Source organism: Podarcis raffonei, chromosome 2 (assembly GCF_027172205.1).
Source record: "Podarcis raffonei isolate rPodRaf1 chromosome 2, rPodRaf1.pri, whole genome shotgun sequence".
Classification (NCBI taxonomy): domain Eukaryota; kingdom Metazoa; phylum Chordata; class Lepidosauria; order Squamata; family Lacertidae; genus Podarcis; species Podarcis raffonei.
Genome location: NC_070603.1, coordinates 102393212 through 102411393, shown reverse-complemented (window position 1 = coordinate 102411393; position 18182 = coordinate 102393212). Strand labels below are relative to the sequence as shown.

Here is an 18182-nt window from a genome sequence, read left to right as displayed (position 1 = left end):
GGAAGTATTATAAATGTAGGTTTTAGAAAAGTCCAATCAGGCAGGACTGCATTTTACATAGGATCAGGCAATTTATTTCCCCTTAAGTCCTTTTGCTCAGGTTGCTTTGTTTCTCATTGGGTTTTCTTTGCCTGTTGGTCAAAATAATCATGCCTTTGCAATCTGGTAGTTGCATGTAAAAATCAAGACTTTGGGGCAAACGTATGTCTGGTTCCAAGGTGGAGTTAATGACTCAATATAAAACACTGTCATGCATAAATAGGCTTTAAAGGTACCTTGTGCACATCACAATCCTTGCCAACAGTCACTTCTAAGTGACAGGGGTTCTGAGTGTCCATATTCAATATGGGGATTTGTTTGACGGAGTGACCCTGCATTTTCATCTGCATAGTCTATATATGGAAAACTAAATCCACAACTGTTAGAATGTTTCTGAAACCAGCAGAATATAAGATGCAGTTTTTTTCCCTTTAAACATTTTTTTAAAAATAAATAAATATAAGTTTTACCTCTTGGCCCATTTCCATACTGCAAAGTTTTGTTGACTGAGCTTTGGCATCAACCATAACATTAAACATGGTGCATATAGACTGAGGGACTCTGAAATCTGTTGACCGGCTTGTTTTTTGCAGCTTTACTTCAAACGCAATCCTGGTTCTGTTAAAAAAATAATAAAAAAGGAAAATTTTGAAAGTTAAGATACTGCAGCTACTAATATGACTGAGCAATACAATACTTCGAAGTCTTCATTTTCCTGTGTGTTCTGGGAGACCAGTGGGAAGGGGAGCTGGTCACAGCAGGAGAAGGAGACCCCCTGTCTTCTTCTACAGCCTGCCTCACTCAGCCGCTTGACCCCTCTCGCTTCTGAGTCTGCACTGCTGTCTGCCACAGCCTCTCCCTGCTCACTAAATCCTGTTGCCTCTTCTGCTCCCAACACCTCCTCCTCCCAGTCTACTCCTTCTCCCTCTGACCACCCATTGTCATCCCACCACCAGCCCCTGGTTCTGAGCCTTCTTCATCTGGGGGTTCAAGCCCAGGGGTTCCTTAACTTGTACCTCCTACCACTTCTCTGCATCCAGCCAGTCCATGACAACTGATTTCTACTCCGGACATGGAACAGATAAGCGAATCTCATCAGTTTCTGCTCCTGTTTCCATTTTCAGCTTAATTCTCCAATATTCCTAGCCCAACACATTTTGGAATGTAAAAGAAAAATGTTCATGAATGGCAACTCACACTTTTTAGCTTATTTCTTTAGTGATTTGCCAAAGCTACCAAAGTTTATCTTTGCAGGTTGCAAACTAATTTATAACTGAAGTATACCAGGAACCAAACAGAAAACGCACAGCAGTATAGGAAATCATATGGGTGTTCGTTACTCAGCACTGATTATACAAACCTGTTAATTGATTAACTCCACCAAAATACTGAATTGTTGCATTTTCATTTTGTCATAATGTGACTCGTTTGCCTGAACTCTTCTGAATTGTCACATAAACTGCTATAAGTTGATTCTTTGACAAGTAAATATACAACACCTCTTCAGGATCTATTGCAAAACAGGAGCCCCAGGTTTATTTCTTCTCTTCTCATTATGCGATTTACCCAACCTATTCCAACAACAGCCAATGATGTGGATTTGGGTGGGGAAAACCATCTTCTTCTTCATCAGCATAATTACTACTATTACAACATTTCTATCCTATCTTTTTTCCAAGGAGCTCAAGGTTCTCACCACTCTCCATTTCATCCTCACAGCAAAAAATAGTAACTGGCCCAAGGTCACAAACACAGAGTGAGATTCATGTCTGAGAAGGCATTTAGACCTCGACCTGCCATCTCTTAGACCAACACTCTAACCACGACATCCCACTGGCTCACCATAGCATAGCATGATGCCATGTCATATGATCAGTTGAACCAGCTATTTTTTGGGGGGCGGGAGCAAGAAAGAGGGAGAGAATGAAGAATGCCACCACCATTTTTTGGCAGTAACCCCAAGTATGTAGTTCTGCCCTGAACAACTGCTCTTGTTTGATTTGAGAAGGCTGCTCGCCATTACTGAGCTTCTCATTGAGGAATCCCTGCTAAGGCTTACTTAAAACTCTCACAGAAGCTACTCATCAAGTACTTAATTTTTTGGGAAGTCATTTCCAGCATGTGTTGCCCCAATTGCATAAAGCAGAATTGCACAATTGCGCAGAAGCAATTGGCTGTGATTTCAAAACTTAGATGCAAGCTATGTGGACACTAGTTGCTTCCACCAGTGCTTCCACTGAGAGCCAGTGTGGTGTAGTGGTTAAGAGTGGTAGACTCATAATCTGGTGAACTGGGTTCGCGTCTCTACTCCTCCACATGCAGCTGTTGGGTGACCTTGGGCTAGTCACACTTCTCTGAAGTCTCTCAGCCCCACTCACCTCACAGAGTGTTTGTTGTGGGGGAGGAAGGGAAAGAAGAATGTTAGCTGCTTTGAGACTCCTTAGGGTAGTGATAAAACGGGATATCAAATTCAAACTCTTCTTCCACCAGTGGTGAAGCATGGGAGGGGGCACAGAGGTGGCTGCCTTGGGAACAAAATTGTTAGGGGCGCAAAATTTCAACATCCGGCATTGCCTCAATACAGCTGTGCAGTTTCGTCGCTGGGCTCTGTTGAAAATAGCTTCTCCATGTGCACCAGGAAGTGACTTCTCCAGACAACGATCTCCTGGGTGATGCGGATGCCGTTAGGAAGCCAAATGCTCATGCACACTCCCCATTGTTTCCCCTCCCTCCCACCACCTCCGTGTGGCCCCGGACGCTGGCAACCCATGTTACGCCACTGGTTTCCACTTACCTCTTCACACAGGACTCAATCATATCACTAGCCATAAGTTTTAAGCGCTGTTCTAGGTGTTTCCCAAACTCTTCCTCAGGCCAGTGTAAATCCCTGATGAAGGTCTGTAAGGCATCCAATTTCCAAAACAGATCTTCTGACGTTCCTGATCCATTGCTGACAGGAGAAAAGGAAAAATAAGAATGACAGGAGAGGTTACAGCCTGCTCTCTGGCTCTGGAAACCTAATGTGGAGATCGTTCTTGCACATGTAACGGGGGCGTAACAGTGACTGGAGACACAGAACAATGCCAGGGAGAATCTCCATCATCAGGGTTTACACTATACATTTTCTTCTTCTTCTAATCTACCTAGCTGTTACAAGTCTTTCCAGATCAGACAGAAGAGGGTAACAAACGTTTATCTGGAAACAGTGCATATGGCATAAAAAACAAAAAAACCAGCCTGTTTCAATAATCACATTAGGGCATGTAGTTATTGAACTGAAGGCTATACAACGTGAAGGCAAATCTCTGGTTGATAATAACCGCAGTACACAAACGTATGTGGTTATTCTTCGGTTTCATGCACTTCCCGCATTGCAAGCTTCATTCTCTTCGTTCTCCTTCCCCCATCCCCAAGGGTTTCAGGAAAAAACAAGAACAGTGCTAACAAGTGGTGAGCGAGGACACACTTTTTGAATAGCTGGAAACAAATCAGGGTAAGGCAATTGAATAATTCACAATGAGACATCCTTTTACATATCTCAGAAAACTTTGGCTTTGTTGATTTCTCTACCTCTTTTTAGTTTGGGACTCCCCCCCTCCCCAAATTTCCTTTCTCTTTTTCAGAAAGAGAAATAAATATATCTGACCAGACTTCTGTAAGTTTCCTTTTGCTTTTTGCAATGCCTTTACAATTCCGTGCAGGTTCAATAAAGCGCAGGGTTCTCTTACCCAGATCTTCCATAGAGACGGGACCAGCCAGTCCAGCTGCTGATTTAGACTTCTCTTCAGCTACAATTATGCCTAATGCCTCTACTTACAGGATAAGATACGAGCTTCAGATTGTGCTTCATGCTGAGAAATTTATGCACCTCTCTCCTTCTCTCTCTCATCCCTCTCTCCACATTGATTATGACCGAGGGAACTTGAAGAAGCGCACCCGACTCCTCGCATACCACTAATGCTAACACAATAATTTGTATTTACACACCATGCATTACCAGGTCATGCTGATATCGTCTATAGAAACAAATAAGGATGGGTGTTTCTATTGTGACAGATGCCAGCTGCATTGAGTTAATGCTACAGAAGGGAAGATATAGCTAAATGCACACATGGCTACTGCAGGGTGAAGACTATATTCCCAACATGCCAAGGGGGGGGGGGCGCAGTCCTTTGAATCCTGCACTAACAAAGGTATTTTCCCCCCAAAGAATGCATCGACTCAGTTGTAATAAATAGACATATCTATGTAATGGCGTGAAAACACTGAAACATGTCCTTAATGGGTAGAAGGGAGATGGGCCCAATGAAAAGATAAGAGAAACAGGCTTTTCCTTGAATGGTTGGTTAAGCAAAGAAGTAGCACACATCATAACAGTGGCATAATTGGCTAAGCATCATTTCAGTTCTTCTGATTTAAACATACATTGAGAATAATTACCTTCTCTTTATTATTATTTTTTAAATCCAGTCTAATCCTGCCTTTGGAATCGAGCGTATTTATGTTTGAAGCAATCAGATATCCAGGAATGGGGGGGAAAACCTGGTATTTAGTATTACAACATGGCGATACCCATCTGCTTCCAGAATTTTCAAATAAAAAAAATAATCTCTGGGTTGATTTTGTATCTCCCATTTGAAGAGTTCACTGGATTTTGAAAAGCGGAGAGCAATATCACACATTTGGCTTAAAGCTGACAAGTTCAGTAGCTCATTTCCCCCCCATCATACTGCTTTTAAGATGAATTTGTGCTCAAGTTTTATTCCTTTAAAAAAATCATATGCGAGACTTAAGATGACTGCTTTGTCTTTGACTGCCATCCTAAATGCATGCCCTCATCAGAAAGTGACATTCAAGTCATTCAATGAGACTTACTCATGAGTAAGCATGTCCAGGATTGAGGCCTTGATTCTTATCTTTTCGAAAACAAAACAAAACAATATCACAGAGCATGCACAGAGAGAAAGTAAAACTGTCAGTTAACTATTTACACATACTGCCTAGTCTAGTCTAGCCTTTAATAAACCAGCTTAGCATGAATATGAGTTGCATTTCATGGAATTATCAGTTCTGGTACTTTTAAAAAACCTCTATATATACAATTTAATAGATGAATACAGCATTTTCTTGTACAGTGATTCATTTGACTTGCTTTTCAAAATCATAACGTTTTGGTGGAAATGGCCTTTAAATTAAAATTTGAATACCGTTTCCTGTCCCCAAATGATTGTTCAAAAAGGCAGTATGATAAGCTTCGTCGTGCTTGGAATGGGCCTGGTTGGGTGGAAGGCAGGGAGCCCAACAGTAGGTGGCGCCATAGCCAACAACAGGCAGAGCCAACTAGATCCAGTTTTTTCTGAACCCTCCACCCTGCTGAGTTCTACAATGGGAACACTGAGACAGAGGAGGAGGAAGATGACAGCCAGCGACCCCTCTCTGGATGGGTTGTAAGAAGGCAGGCAGATCGGGAGGTTGGCTGAGGGTAGGCTGAAGCACAGAAGCAACACTTGTGGGTGGGAAGTTGACATCTGTGCTTACACTCACACTTCTGGCAGGGCTATGCTTACTTTGGTCGCTCCAAATGTGTCCCACTGACTTCCATGGGGCAATTTGGAGTGAGACTGAAACCATTCATATACATTTGCCTCTCTGGTCCCAGCTTCAATCTGGTCCCAGCTTCAATCCCCACTGTCATCTCCAAGCAGGGCTGGGAGAAACTCGTTCTTGAAACCCTAGGGATCCACTGCCATTCAGTGTAGACCAATGTTTCCCAAACATGGGTCTCTAGCTGTTTTTGGACTACAACTCCCATCATCCCTAGCTAGCAAGACCAGTGGTCAGAGATGATGGGAATTGTAGTACAATAACAGCTGGAGGCCCAAGTTTGGGAAACACTGGTGTAGGCAATACTGAGCCAGATAGACCAATGGACCAGTTCATTATAAGGCAGCTTCCTATGTTCCTATGTAGCTGCAGCTTTCCTGTTCACAGAAGAAGAGGAGCGTAAATCCTGCCTGAGTTTTCTCTTCTGACATTCCACTACTCATGCAAGGAGACCTATGCGAGCAGCTATTTGCAAGGGTTAGCTGTCTGCAGGAATGGAAGACCTCAGCTCATGAAGGTCACAGACTGCCATGGTTTCCCCACTTCCCTTTGTAATGTGGTTATAGGACTGGTGTGCCAGGCCATAGTCCTAGATAACTTGAGTAAAACTATCTAAGCAACAGCAACTTTGGGATGCAGAGCTTCCAGCGGTATTTAGGGTTGGGCTCAAGCAACTTTGCCATCTAGGACCAGGCAGCCCCCTTCGCTACTGCATTTCGCAGCATCGGAAACCGCCCCATGCTTCAGGCACCACAGAGAAGCCACCTGAAGTTTCACAAAGCTTTGCCAAAGTGTCCAGGCCAGCAGGCGGCAAAGGGGCATTCCTGTTCTGATTTGCTAGCAGCAAGAAAGTGCTCATTCCGCTGCCCCTCCCAACCTGCCGCCTGAGGCAGGTGATTCAGTATGCTAGGGCCAACTCTGAAAGCACTTATTCCAACAGTGTAAACGTTGTTTGCTTTCTTTTTAACAATCATTTAGGAAAGCAGGAACAATCAGGTGAAGCATATGGGCTATTAGATCCCAATAAAGATAATGGCAAAATTAGCTGGGCGCAGGATAGTTTCTTTTTTCTTTTTAAATAGCACACATCATTGACACTTATCTCACGGTTCGCAACCAACACTATAGTATTTATTGGCGCGCCAATCCAAATCTTATCAACAGGTATGTTGACAAGTGTCAAGTGTGGAAGGAAAAAAATGCATTCGATACAGACATCCGTGCTAAATTTTAACAGAACGCAAGCCAAATTTAGTCCTCCTCTAGAAAGAGACGTCAATCTCGCTTGTTCTCTTAAAGAGGCTCTAGCAAAGTCTGACGAAGAGAAATAAACAATCCATATCCATGCCAAGGAAACTTTTGATTTAAATGAGATCTATTGAACTGAATACACACTCAGCATCATATATAGCAGCCATCCATGACGGTGCAGAAAAGGCAGGCATTTGGGGGATGCCTAGCGGGATGTTAACTGGTAGATTTGGAACTTTGGGGAGATTCACATTTGGTAGGTTCACATTGGGCAGATTACTTGTTAAACTCCTGTGGAAGAAACAGACAGAAAAAGAAAAAAATACCATCACGGTGACAATGCAGATGCAGCAGAAGCACAGTGGCACTCATAAACAAATTTGCAAAGTTCACAGCGAGACGACAGTCAAAAGACCCAAACCAAAAACATTTCAGAGAGAAGCATGAATATGGAAGGCTTGGGGGTTTGTTTGTTTTTTAAAGCAGTCTGCAATTGAAAATAACAATGACAAACAACAAGTTGCTGAAAAGAAAAGAGAGCCGGGACGAAAATGAAAGAAGAGACGTTTATAAAGTAGCAAATTAAAACATCAATACAGAAGGACGTAATCTACATAGATCCTGAGGACTTTTCAAAGCACAGAGACTGGTTCCTATTTACAAGGTGGGAACGTACTTCAGGGATCCAAATGTACAACAGGGAGGACATAATGACATAGTTACCCTAAGGCCGCAGTCCCATATACACTTTACTGGGGAGTAAGCCCCATTGGACACAGCGGGACTTACTTCTGAGTAAATATGCATAGGGATTGCACTATAAGTTTCAAGAGGAATATTACCGGTATTTTAAATGATGGTTTGTTTGTTTTTTTAAAATAGGGATAGCCAATGAATATAGAATTTGAACTTCCTTTCTCCATATAAATACATTTTTTTGTTACGGACTCAGGGGACAGTATTCAAACTCTCAACGACTGAAACAAACACTTCCTACAATTTGAGTAGGTTTGCCATATGTCCAGGATTTCCCGGACATATCCAGAATACTGGGAAATTCTGGACACATGGCAGCCCAGGTCGGTAATGCAGTTTTTGCAGATTTTACATAAAAATTAGCTCAAAAACGACCTTGCCAAAAAGCTCAAGAACTTTCGGCAGTACTAAAAATAGCTCAACAACCCTAAATTTGGGCATACACAAATAAATCCCTGATCCTATGATTCTATGTGTCCATAAGAACTTGATGAGACACAGAGCTCCTATGTTTAGAGTAGGATTTCCCATTTATTTCAGTTGAGTGGGAATGCACACACATAGCTGTCTTTCCCATCCAAGTGAACAGAGAATCCTTACATGCATGGGTTATTTTTGGCAGCCACAGAAAGTTACTTTCTGTTTGTTAATAGCGATTATCACCAAACTCTGCTCAAAACAGAATTGGGTGGTGTATGTGTGGTTCTGTCCACAGCGGAACTGAACTATAGGGGATTTGGAAGCCTCTATAGGGGATTTGTAAGCAGGTGCAGAGATCTCCTGGCCTGTGGCACAGAGGGTAGGGGAAGCTTGTGGAGCCACCAGAACCCAGGGAGACTTGCAAACGTTCTGACTGATCTGGCTTCAGGAATCCAAGGCTGATTTTCCAGGAGCTGATGTGGTCCAAAGGAAATGAGAGCAATACATTTGGCACCAGCTTGGCTGCAGAAGTTGGCAGAAATAGGAGTACAAGACACCATCCAACCATCTTAGGGACTTCACTCTGGGTTTTCTGATTGAACTGGCTTCAGGAATCCAAGGCTGATTTACCAGTAGCATGAGAAATTCCAGCAGACTTCTAGACTGGAGAAAAACTATTCATCCCAATCCTGTGTGCATTTTCACAGGAGTAAGTCCCTCTGAATTCAACAGAGTTTACTTTCAAGTAAGGGAGTCTAGGATTATAGTCATGAAGTCGAGTTTTATGAATATGAACAAGAGCTAAGGTCTGCTGATTTCACAGGACTTATTCCCAATAAATGCGCCAAGGATTGCATCCTTATGCTGCAGTTCTATGTATGTCTAAGTTGTAATGTATTCTATGAAATTTACTCCCAAATTAAATATGTGCAGGGCTGTGGCTCTTTAATATTTCTTTTCTTTTCTGGGGATTGTTATGCAATCTATACTCACATTTTCGTTCCTAATTCTAGTGACAAAACGAATGCCTGAACGAATGAGCTTGTAAGATTGAGGATTTGCTACCCTATAGACTTGAAATATGAGTTCAAAACCTACTTTAGCCCCAGACACTGCAGATCAGGATTAGCAATAGTAACATACATATATGATTAATAATAGTAATAGTAATAGTAGTAGTAGTAGCAGTAGTAGTAATAATAATAATAATAGAGAAGCACTTTTTAGTGCTCTGGGACACAATGAGATTTGGGTACATTTTTTCAGCGTGATGTGCATTCAGCTAATCAGTTCTGCTAGTGAAAGCCAGCACAAGGATTCCCGCTAGTGAAAGGGAGCTTCCCCTTCTGCGCCTCACCTACTCCAAATCTGCTCAGGAGGGGCAGGAGAACTGCCAGGACAGTACGCAGTGGGGAGAAGAGGGAGATAATTCCATGGGGCAATAATAAATGTTTGCACTGACGGAACAAGCTCCTTAGTGCTGCGCTGACTTCCACCCATCATTCTCATATATTCCCCATGATTTAAATATGGAATCGGCTAACCTCTAGAGCAAAATTAGAAGCCCCTGCTGTGAACAGGAAGAGCTATCCTATAGGGGAACAGACTCCCACGGGAGGTGATGGACTTTCCTTCCTTGGAGGTTTTTAAGCAGAGGTTAGATGGCCATCTGTCATGGATGCTTTGGCTGAGATTCCTGCATTGCAGGAAGTTGGACCAGATGACCCTCAGGGTTCCTTCCAACTCTACAATTCTATGATCACATGATCCCATTCCCAATTAATAATGTTAATTGACAACAAGGTGATAAGTTTTCTGGGGCTACTGGAGGAAAAAACCAAACAAGAACACTCTGATGAGCAAGTGCAACCTCTTAGCCTAATACCTGGCTCCCAAAGGAGTGGTAAAAACCATGTCTGACTGCAGGAAGTGGCTCACATAGCTGAATACTCCTCCATGCCAGGAAATCCCCTGTATATAACAAACCAGGAAGAAAGCTAGGCTGAAACCCTACTTTATGATAACTACTTGGAGAGGGGGGCATTTTTTGTACAGAGAAGTATTCAGTCATGTACTCATCTGAAGTGGTGCAGTGGAGCCTAGATAAAAGTTTATCACTACAATGAGAGCTATGATTCCAGCAGGCCTGGTACCTGAAATGTGATTTGACTGACTCTCTCTATTGAACACATTATCTTGTAATAAAATACATATTCCATAAAAATACACACGGGAGGGTTAGTGACTGTAGACGCTTCATCTGATGAAACAGATGTGACCAGAATAATGACCTCACGAGTGAAAACATCTTGCAATTTTGGTACCTAGAAATTCACTCTCTGAGGATTTTTATGATGCTCTCAACAGGAAACAAACATTTTAGACATAAACAATGCTCACTGAGGACAGCTGGTTATAGCAGACATATTCCAGAGATGACAGTAAGAAAGATATACTCTCATATCATTCATTTTTTTATATATAAAAAGCAAAATGATTTAACTACCATCTGCCCAGCTTAAAGAGAAATGAAACTCTTCTCCATACAATTATATACCACCCACAACAGAGCAAGATTAATTCAGAAATTCCTTGCAGTTTCATTATGAAAGCAAATCCCAGAGATCAGATTAAAGTCATAGAAAGAACTGTACACTTGAGAAATTTACTGGTATGCGAGGGTGATCAACATTTTGCATATCAATTTCTTTTATTTTTGATTGGCATCATCTCATTGTCCCATGCCAAAATGTGACTGACACCACGGGGAGCCAATGCTGTGTCCTCCTGAAGTTGTTGGGCTATAATTCCCATCAACCTCCTGCTTCTGCTTCTAACCTTGGTAAGCCACAATGATGCCACTCTCAGGAAGGCAGTAGTGTGGCATCATCACTCCGTGCTGGCTGTTCCTACATCTGGAGAGCAGCACATTGGCTACAGCCGTATTATACAGCCCACATTTTAGTATAATCTCAAGTGGGATGTCACAGGGAAAGTGCACCTAAGGCTAAGGGTTCAAAGAAGTGGTATGCATGTGCAAAGGACAGGCCTATGTGAAAACGTTACGTGGAAACCTAAAAACAAAACTCTGATTGTGTGTCTATGATTCTGCTTTGTGAACACCTATTCTGTGTTTGGATCCCAGCCGATGTATTTGAATACAGACACCGACACAAAACTGGTTCTGAATTAGATTTTTGTGCAGTGAACCTCTGTGTGTTCGGCTGTTTTTCCAAGCCACTTTTGCCCAGGTATGTATTTGTGTTGCCTTTACTCCATGTAAATATGATGTAATGTTTTCAAACCATTCCAGATGAAGAATGTTGAGTCACCACCAAGTGAAAAATCCCTTCTGCTTCAGCTATAATAGAGTAGCAAGGTTTGGCATATGGGTGGAGGGAAGGATGAGATCCAGCCATACTCTGAGTAGACCCACTGAAATTGATTAGTAGTATGACTTAGTTGGATATCACCTTAGGTCACCAACAAGACACCCATGAGTACAAAGGAAATCTTGAGGCCTTCCTCTGGCCCCCATGAAAGGGCGAAAGAAGAGATCTGTTCTTACATACGGCTAGATCTAGACTTTGTCATAATTCAAGTGGTCCATTGAAACCAATGGGACCTATGATACTCATGACTGACTTAAGTCCCATTGACTGTAATGAGGTCTACTCTTAAGTAAGGATCCAATCCACTGTGTTTTAATTAATGGAACTGTTGCCTCCAATCTGGTGGTTTTATTTTTCTAGTTAAGGCTGCAATCCAGAAGGCAATTATGGACTTTTCAGTGGGACCTGCTTATTTCATAATTATATGCCGATTTGCAATTTGTTTGCAACCTAAAATATTGCATAACCCTTTAACACAGGCAAATGAATGCCTCTTAATCCAAATTGGAAATGAGTTCTCAGAATGGCTGAGAATCTGTTACAAATTCCAAGATTGATAGGCATGTTCAGTTGGACATCAAATGTTAAGAAATTAATTGAAGGCATGTAAATTCATGAAGAAAAGCAACTTAAGGTTGTCAATCACATATAAATACATTTTTTAAAAAAGATGCTTATTATAATATTTAAAAGACACTGGGTATTCAGTGTTCAACTAATAAAACGTGCATTACTGTAGTTTTACAGTGATAAGCAATATTAGTCATACTTACTGATTTAAATGGGTATACTCTGAGTATGAGTAATGTTGGGTATCACCCAAGAGGTTTACTATTAATAAAATATTTTCTTCCCTCGCAGTCAAGTATTAATGCAATGTTGTTATATGGTGCTGTGTCCACACATACCTTTTTATTCCATTTCTTTTAAAAGCCATATTACAACTCAGTTTCTTTTTCACAGTAAACTAAAATACTGCAGTATATGTAAGAAAAGTCTATTTCTGAGCTTCTCTATTTGGACTTTTTTTTTTTTTTTGCAGGGGCAACTGATCTTATTTACACATCTAATTATCTGATTTGAAGTTTCAGCCAAGTTATCGGAGTTGCACCTAACAGTAATAGCACCTGGGTGTTACTAGAGCCACAGAACGGCATGCGTGAAAAATGACAATGCTTCTGAATATCACTGCACACATTTCTCTCTTATAAAAGTATCCCTTGTGCTGCAGTCAAATTGGATAAGCTGATGCAGATTGTCTAATACCCATGGGGCAGATATGGGTCCTGTGCTTGCTTGTGCGTAGCCGACAGCATGGTTGGCTACTGCTAGGGGAGGGCAAGGCAGCCAGAACGACCACTGACTTCCATGAGGGAGCAAGGTAAGGACTGCTTACCGTCAGCTGTGTGGTCGGTATTCCTGCAAGCATACAATGAGGTTTCCTTCTGGCAGGTTCTATTGGTCACTCGCCACAATTCCCAGGCCCATTCCGATGCCTCCAGCGGCCTAGGCTTCGGGGTCTACTTCAAGGGTTGTTGGTGCTCCCAGCCATGGCCTGCTCATTGGAGGGAGAAAGGATCACATGCGACCTTACCTTCCTAGAATTCTTCCCCATCCTGGTGGCTGTACATATCTGGGTTGAGGAATGCCGGAACTTCAGGGTCTGACAATCAAGTGGGGGTGAGGGTTCTGGCCAAGCTGTCCTTCTGGCTGGACCTGAGGTTGTTATGGGCATTTGTGCTCCAGCTGGCTAACATCTCCTTTTCAGCCAGTTTTGTTCCAGGGCTCAGTAATAGCACAGCAGACACTCTGTCTCAATTTCAGGAGGATCGCTTTTGAGCTCTAGCACTCGGGGCTCAGTTGGAGTCAGGGCCCTTTCCTGAGGACCTGTGGGCACTTGGAGGCACGGTGTGATGCAGGGAGTATTACAGTCCATTGCGCCTTCCGCATTCCAAGCGTACTCCAGGGCATCGTCTTCCTTTGAAGCGTTTAGGTCTCATGCCGGGGTGGGCCCAGACTCCCCTCAGGCATGAGAGGTCCAGCCATACCTTGTATCCCTTAAGAACCGGGAGTTAGCCACTACGACCATGTCCTTGCATGTAGCTACAACCACCATCTTTAGTAAATTCCTCCGGTTCCCCATCCCCTGCAATTATTTCCAATTCCGAAGGCTGTTGGAAGGCTGGTGCAGGGACCACCTTACAGTCCCAGATGTGGGGAGACCAATTACATATGGTCTCCTCAGAGATACCGTATTTTTCCATGTATAATACTAGGTACCCCCCTAAAAATAATGTTAAAAATTAGGGGGTGTCTTATACATGGGACCATCTCCCATCTCCCCCCATTTTCTTAAATCTGAGTCCCCCAAAATAGGGGGCGTCTTATACATTGGGGCGCCTTATACACGGAAAAATACGGTATATGGAAAGTTCTGGGCACCATCTGCTGGACGAAATATGAGAAAGGCTTTTTTGGTGAGTACTGATGCTCTCTTTCTCAGGGCCTACAGCCTATCCCTCCCCCCCCCCCAGGTTTGAACTTTGCTTTATAATTTTTTTAATTTATTTCTTTGGTAGTCATTACTCTTAACAATGACATCAAATTGCATCAAAGTACAGTATTAATGAAAACGATGCATTTTTCTTAAATGATTTCCTGTAAAGGGCACACAAGCCCTATTCAGGCATTATGTACACAGGCAAGTTGCCCTGTATGTAGGTATGAGTGAGGGGGCTCCAGCAAGAACAAGTATGTTAGCTTTACCTGCTCTGTGCCCCAAAACACACAGGAAGCACGCATAGATACAGGAGGCTCTCTGCTGCAGAAAGTCACCTTCCAACTCAAGGCAGCTGATGAAAATGGATGTGGATGGGGGTGGAGCTAACATGCTTGTCCTGCTGCCCTTTCTCGTGTGGTAGCTGACCTGTGTACCGTGACCTTGCTCCAGATGAGCCAAGTTCTGTTGACCAAATTCCTCAGTGCATTGATATCTGGGTGGTTGCTGAATACCATGGAGCTCATCGAGCAATGAGTCCAAAGGTGCTGTTGCTTTGATCCCTTACCTCATGTGACTGTCTGCATTTAATCTCCGAGAATAGATTTATCTTACATATTCAGTGTTTTGGAAAATTGTGTTAGGGTTGCTGCCTTGCTTCGATTAATTTCCCCTGCATGGTTTTGTCCACAGTTACCAAGCTGTGCAAACCTTTCAAAAAGCAAGGCGACTCGTCTTGATAAGGTTTGCAGCTTTTGCAGAGTGAGTGAAATAATAGCAATAATAAAATAAAACAAAGAGAGGCATATTTATACAGCATTTGTAGGGACTCTTTGTTGCTTTCAACGCTTATCTCTATGTATGGCTCGAGTCAATTTCAAAGGTGCTCTGCAGCATTTTGCAATGGATTTTTTTTTTTTAATCTACAATCTCTTATAGAGCCATCTGGTTAGGTTAAATAAAGTGCCATATATTTCAACCTTGATTTGCAGGCAGGCATGTCAAAAGGTCTATTCTAAAGACTCTGTGTTGTGATAGAACTTCTTGGCCTGCGAGAGGTAATGAGATTCCATCCACACAATTTGACCTAATGATTCAAAGCAAGATAGCAGAAGGCTCCGTGAGACATATGCATCTCTTGCTTTTTCTTCCAGATAAAGTTGAAAGCTTTTCTCCAATTCTCTCGAATGGGAAGTGAATATTTGCCGATAATAATTTACACTGAATGGAGGTCACATTGTTAGCTTTGTTATTAACTAAGGCTGAAAACCCTATATATGCTAAAGCAGTGGCTTCCAACCATTGGCTTATGGTGATTGCACCAGGGATGAGGATTCTGTGGCCTTTCAAAAGTTCTTGGACTACCATACCTACTGGTCTTGCTGTCTGGGACTAATGGGAGCTGGAGTCCAATGACATCTGGACTTCCCCAGGTCCCTCATCCCAGCATTCAGTCTATGGCTGGACTCCAAGAGCAGGGGAGGCAGCCTCTCTGTACAAAGTACCACTGTAATTAGCAACGGGATTCCGAGTCCTTGTCTCAGTGGTAGGTGGGGAGAACTCTGAATGAAATAAAGCTCCTCCTCCACAACATGAACAAGCTGAAGGTAATTCACACTATGATATGGCAAGCTGAGTCCTGAAAGGAGAAAAGGCAGTCCATCCTGCTCCCCTTCTTCCTATGTCAGAAGAGTAAATGGCTGCTGAGTAGATCCTCCTGAAAGACAGGATGACTTCTTAATGATGTTCAGAACAGGATGTTGTTGTTGTTGGCACCTGTCTGTCTTAAGAGACAATGGAGTGCGCCTCCAGGGGTGAAGTCAGACTGCTGGAGAATGATAGAGCCTGCTATGGCTGCAGAGACCAGTATTGCCTCCTGTGTTGTTTTTGCTGCATTAGCAGCACCAAAGTGATCTGTCCAGGGCACAGGCCTGGGCAGTGTGTATGGAGGTCCAGGGGTGCCCAGAGGACAAGACCCTCTTATTGGCATCACCAGTGTGGTCTAAAGGAAAGCAGAGCAGTGCATTTGGCACCAGCTTGGCTGCAGGAATTGCTGGAAAGAGGAGTATAATATGCCATCCAACAATATTTGAGACTCCACTCCGGATTTGTGTACGGTTTACTCCTTAGCCTTTTCTTCTCAAAGATGTAATGGAATAGGACGACTGCTTGCAAAAGTAAAGCAGTCTGGAATCTCCTGCAGTAGAACAACTCTACTGGCTTGCAGAACTCATCCAGAGTAAACAGCCTGGGAATCACCAGGGCCAGCCGAAGATGGCTTAGGCGACTGCATGTAAGATCTGTGATGTGTGCTCCAGAATTGCCTGCAATGTTGCCAAGTTTGTTAGGGCACAACTAGAGTGCCCAGATGTGTGCAGTCTGGTGGCAGTGCTCTGTGGCCAGTCCAAAGATCTGCACTCCTTGGTGTCCTTTGGTGTCTCCAGTTTTAATTGCCATGTTGTTTTACTGCAATTGCTTTATTTCATATTTCAGTTATGGGCTGGGGGAGGCTGCTGTCTGAAGTCCAGGAGAACCATGGCTGGTGTCTGAGCTAGATGGACCAGTGGTTCAAATCAGTATAAGGCAGCTTCAATATTCCTCTTCCACTTGTTGGCACCATTCTCCCCATCAAGCAGCACCACCTGTTTCTGATTTGGATCACTCTCTTTTCACCAGCATATTCAAAATTCAACAAAGTCTTGATGAACTTACATTTTCGTTTGCAAATCAAAAATGGCACATACCCTTAAATACAAATCCAGTGTAAGAATTTAGTGAAGTTGACAAAAGATTGGTATAAATAGATGAGTGTAATCCCTCCACCGCCCGCAAAGACACACGTTTAATTCCCTTAGATTTTAGCAGGAGAGTTAACTACAACCTCAAGTCTCTGGCTGAAACCAATGGCACTTCAATATGCCAGTTGCTACTAGAGTGTGGCCATGTTAGGCTTGAAGGGCATTTCTAAAAAAATCCACCTTTATACAACTTTTAAAGATAACATATAAAGAGAAAGCCCTGCATAGCTTTCCTGCACAAGATTACCACTAAAATCAATAGATCTTCATGCACAAGGTAAGCGACTGTGATGCAATTAAATGTCCCTGAATTAATTTAGAAACAGAGATTGCTATTCAAAAGCAGCAGACTTTTATAAGAAAGAGAACATGTGCAGGAAAAAAAAGTGACTGCAAACCACAATTCAATTGTGCAGATCATGGAACTAATGTGGAATAAATAAATTGTGGACTCTGGCTTGGACCTAATAGACATGTAAAAAAGAAAAAGAAAATCTAAATTCATTTAAAACTACAAAGTGCATATATGCGTGCACTATTTCTCAAGTATATGTTTCAGTATTGTTGCCTAAAATAAAATGTAAAACACAATTTTTATGGTGCAACTATTAATTAATGTATTTTCCAAACATGTTTTGAGACACGAACCAGTTTTCTTTGGTGAAAAGAGCCTCCCCATGAAGCACATTTGCCCCTTAGAGGTGGTTTTCACCATTTCATTACATGTCTTGGCAAGTAACATGCAATTCTACCTTTGGGCAAATTTCCCTGAAAGCTTCCATCTTTTTTTCTGAATACTTTTTGCTTGATGGTAGGTCAAAAGAAGAAATTGCTTCCCAGTAAGAAACTCAAGAGTCAGTTCACACGAGTACTGGGAACACGACAGTTATTAGAGAACCACTCAATGGCATCAGGTCTAAGATCAGGCTTTTTACATGCCATCACATGTTTGATATAACAACAAGAAAAATAACAATAATAATGCATTTGTAACCCAAACTAGGCATCAGCCTTAACTGAATATGGAAAAGAATAAGTTTTCCCCTACTTCTCTCGTAAGGAACATAAGTGTTGCAGGTTAGAACCATAAGGCTCAGGTGCACAAACTAGTTTAGTTACTCTTGAGTACCTGGATTTAGGCTTGAGTCTTAGATGTAAGGTTCATTTATGCATTACTGGCAGTGGGGTAGGAGCTGCTTCTTAGCAGTTTTGTCCCATATCACCTGGAGGAATGCCATTATCTGCAAGCTGAGGCCAAGAGCCAGGTGGCAAGGAACCATGTCACTGGCCCTGTCTATCAACTCAAAGATCAGCCAAATACTCTGAAAAGAATTCTCTCAACCCCGAATGACTTGGCCATCTTCATCATCCTTCCAAGCAGCAAGGTGAATCCTACCACTTGTCAACTGCTCTCTCACGTGTCGT

At 42.5% G+C, this 18182-nt stretch overlaps 1 protein-coding gene across 22 annotated transcripts in view; it reads right to left on the bottom strand.

Moving 5' to 3' along the window:
• Positions 1 to 18182, bottom strand: part of CADPS (calcium dependent secretion activator) — a 340568-nt gene that overhangs the window by 74537 nt on the left and 247849 nt on the right. For 15 of the 22 annotated variants that reach the window (XM_053378320.1, XM_053378321.1, XM_053378324.1 and 12 more), the window contains 3 exons: positions 7039 to 7185; positions 2834 to 2989; positions 510 to 657 (listed from right to left, as the gene is read on the bottom strand). In XM_053378320.1, the coding sequence (XP_053234295.1) occupies positions 510 to 657; positions 2834 to 2989; positions 7039 to 7185 (451 nt within the window). The remainder of the gene's footprint in view (positions 1 to 509; positions 658 to 2833; positions 2990 to 7038; positions 7186 to 18182) is intronic. The other 7 variants (XM_053378327.1, XM_053378329.1, XM_053378337.1 and 4 more) reach the window with 1 other exon arrangement.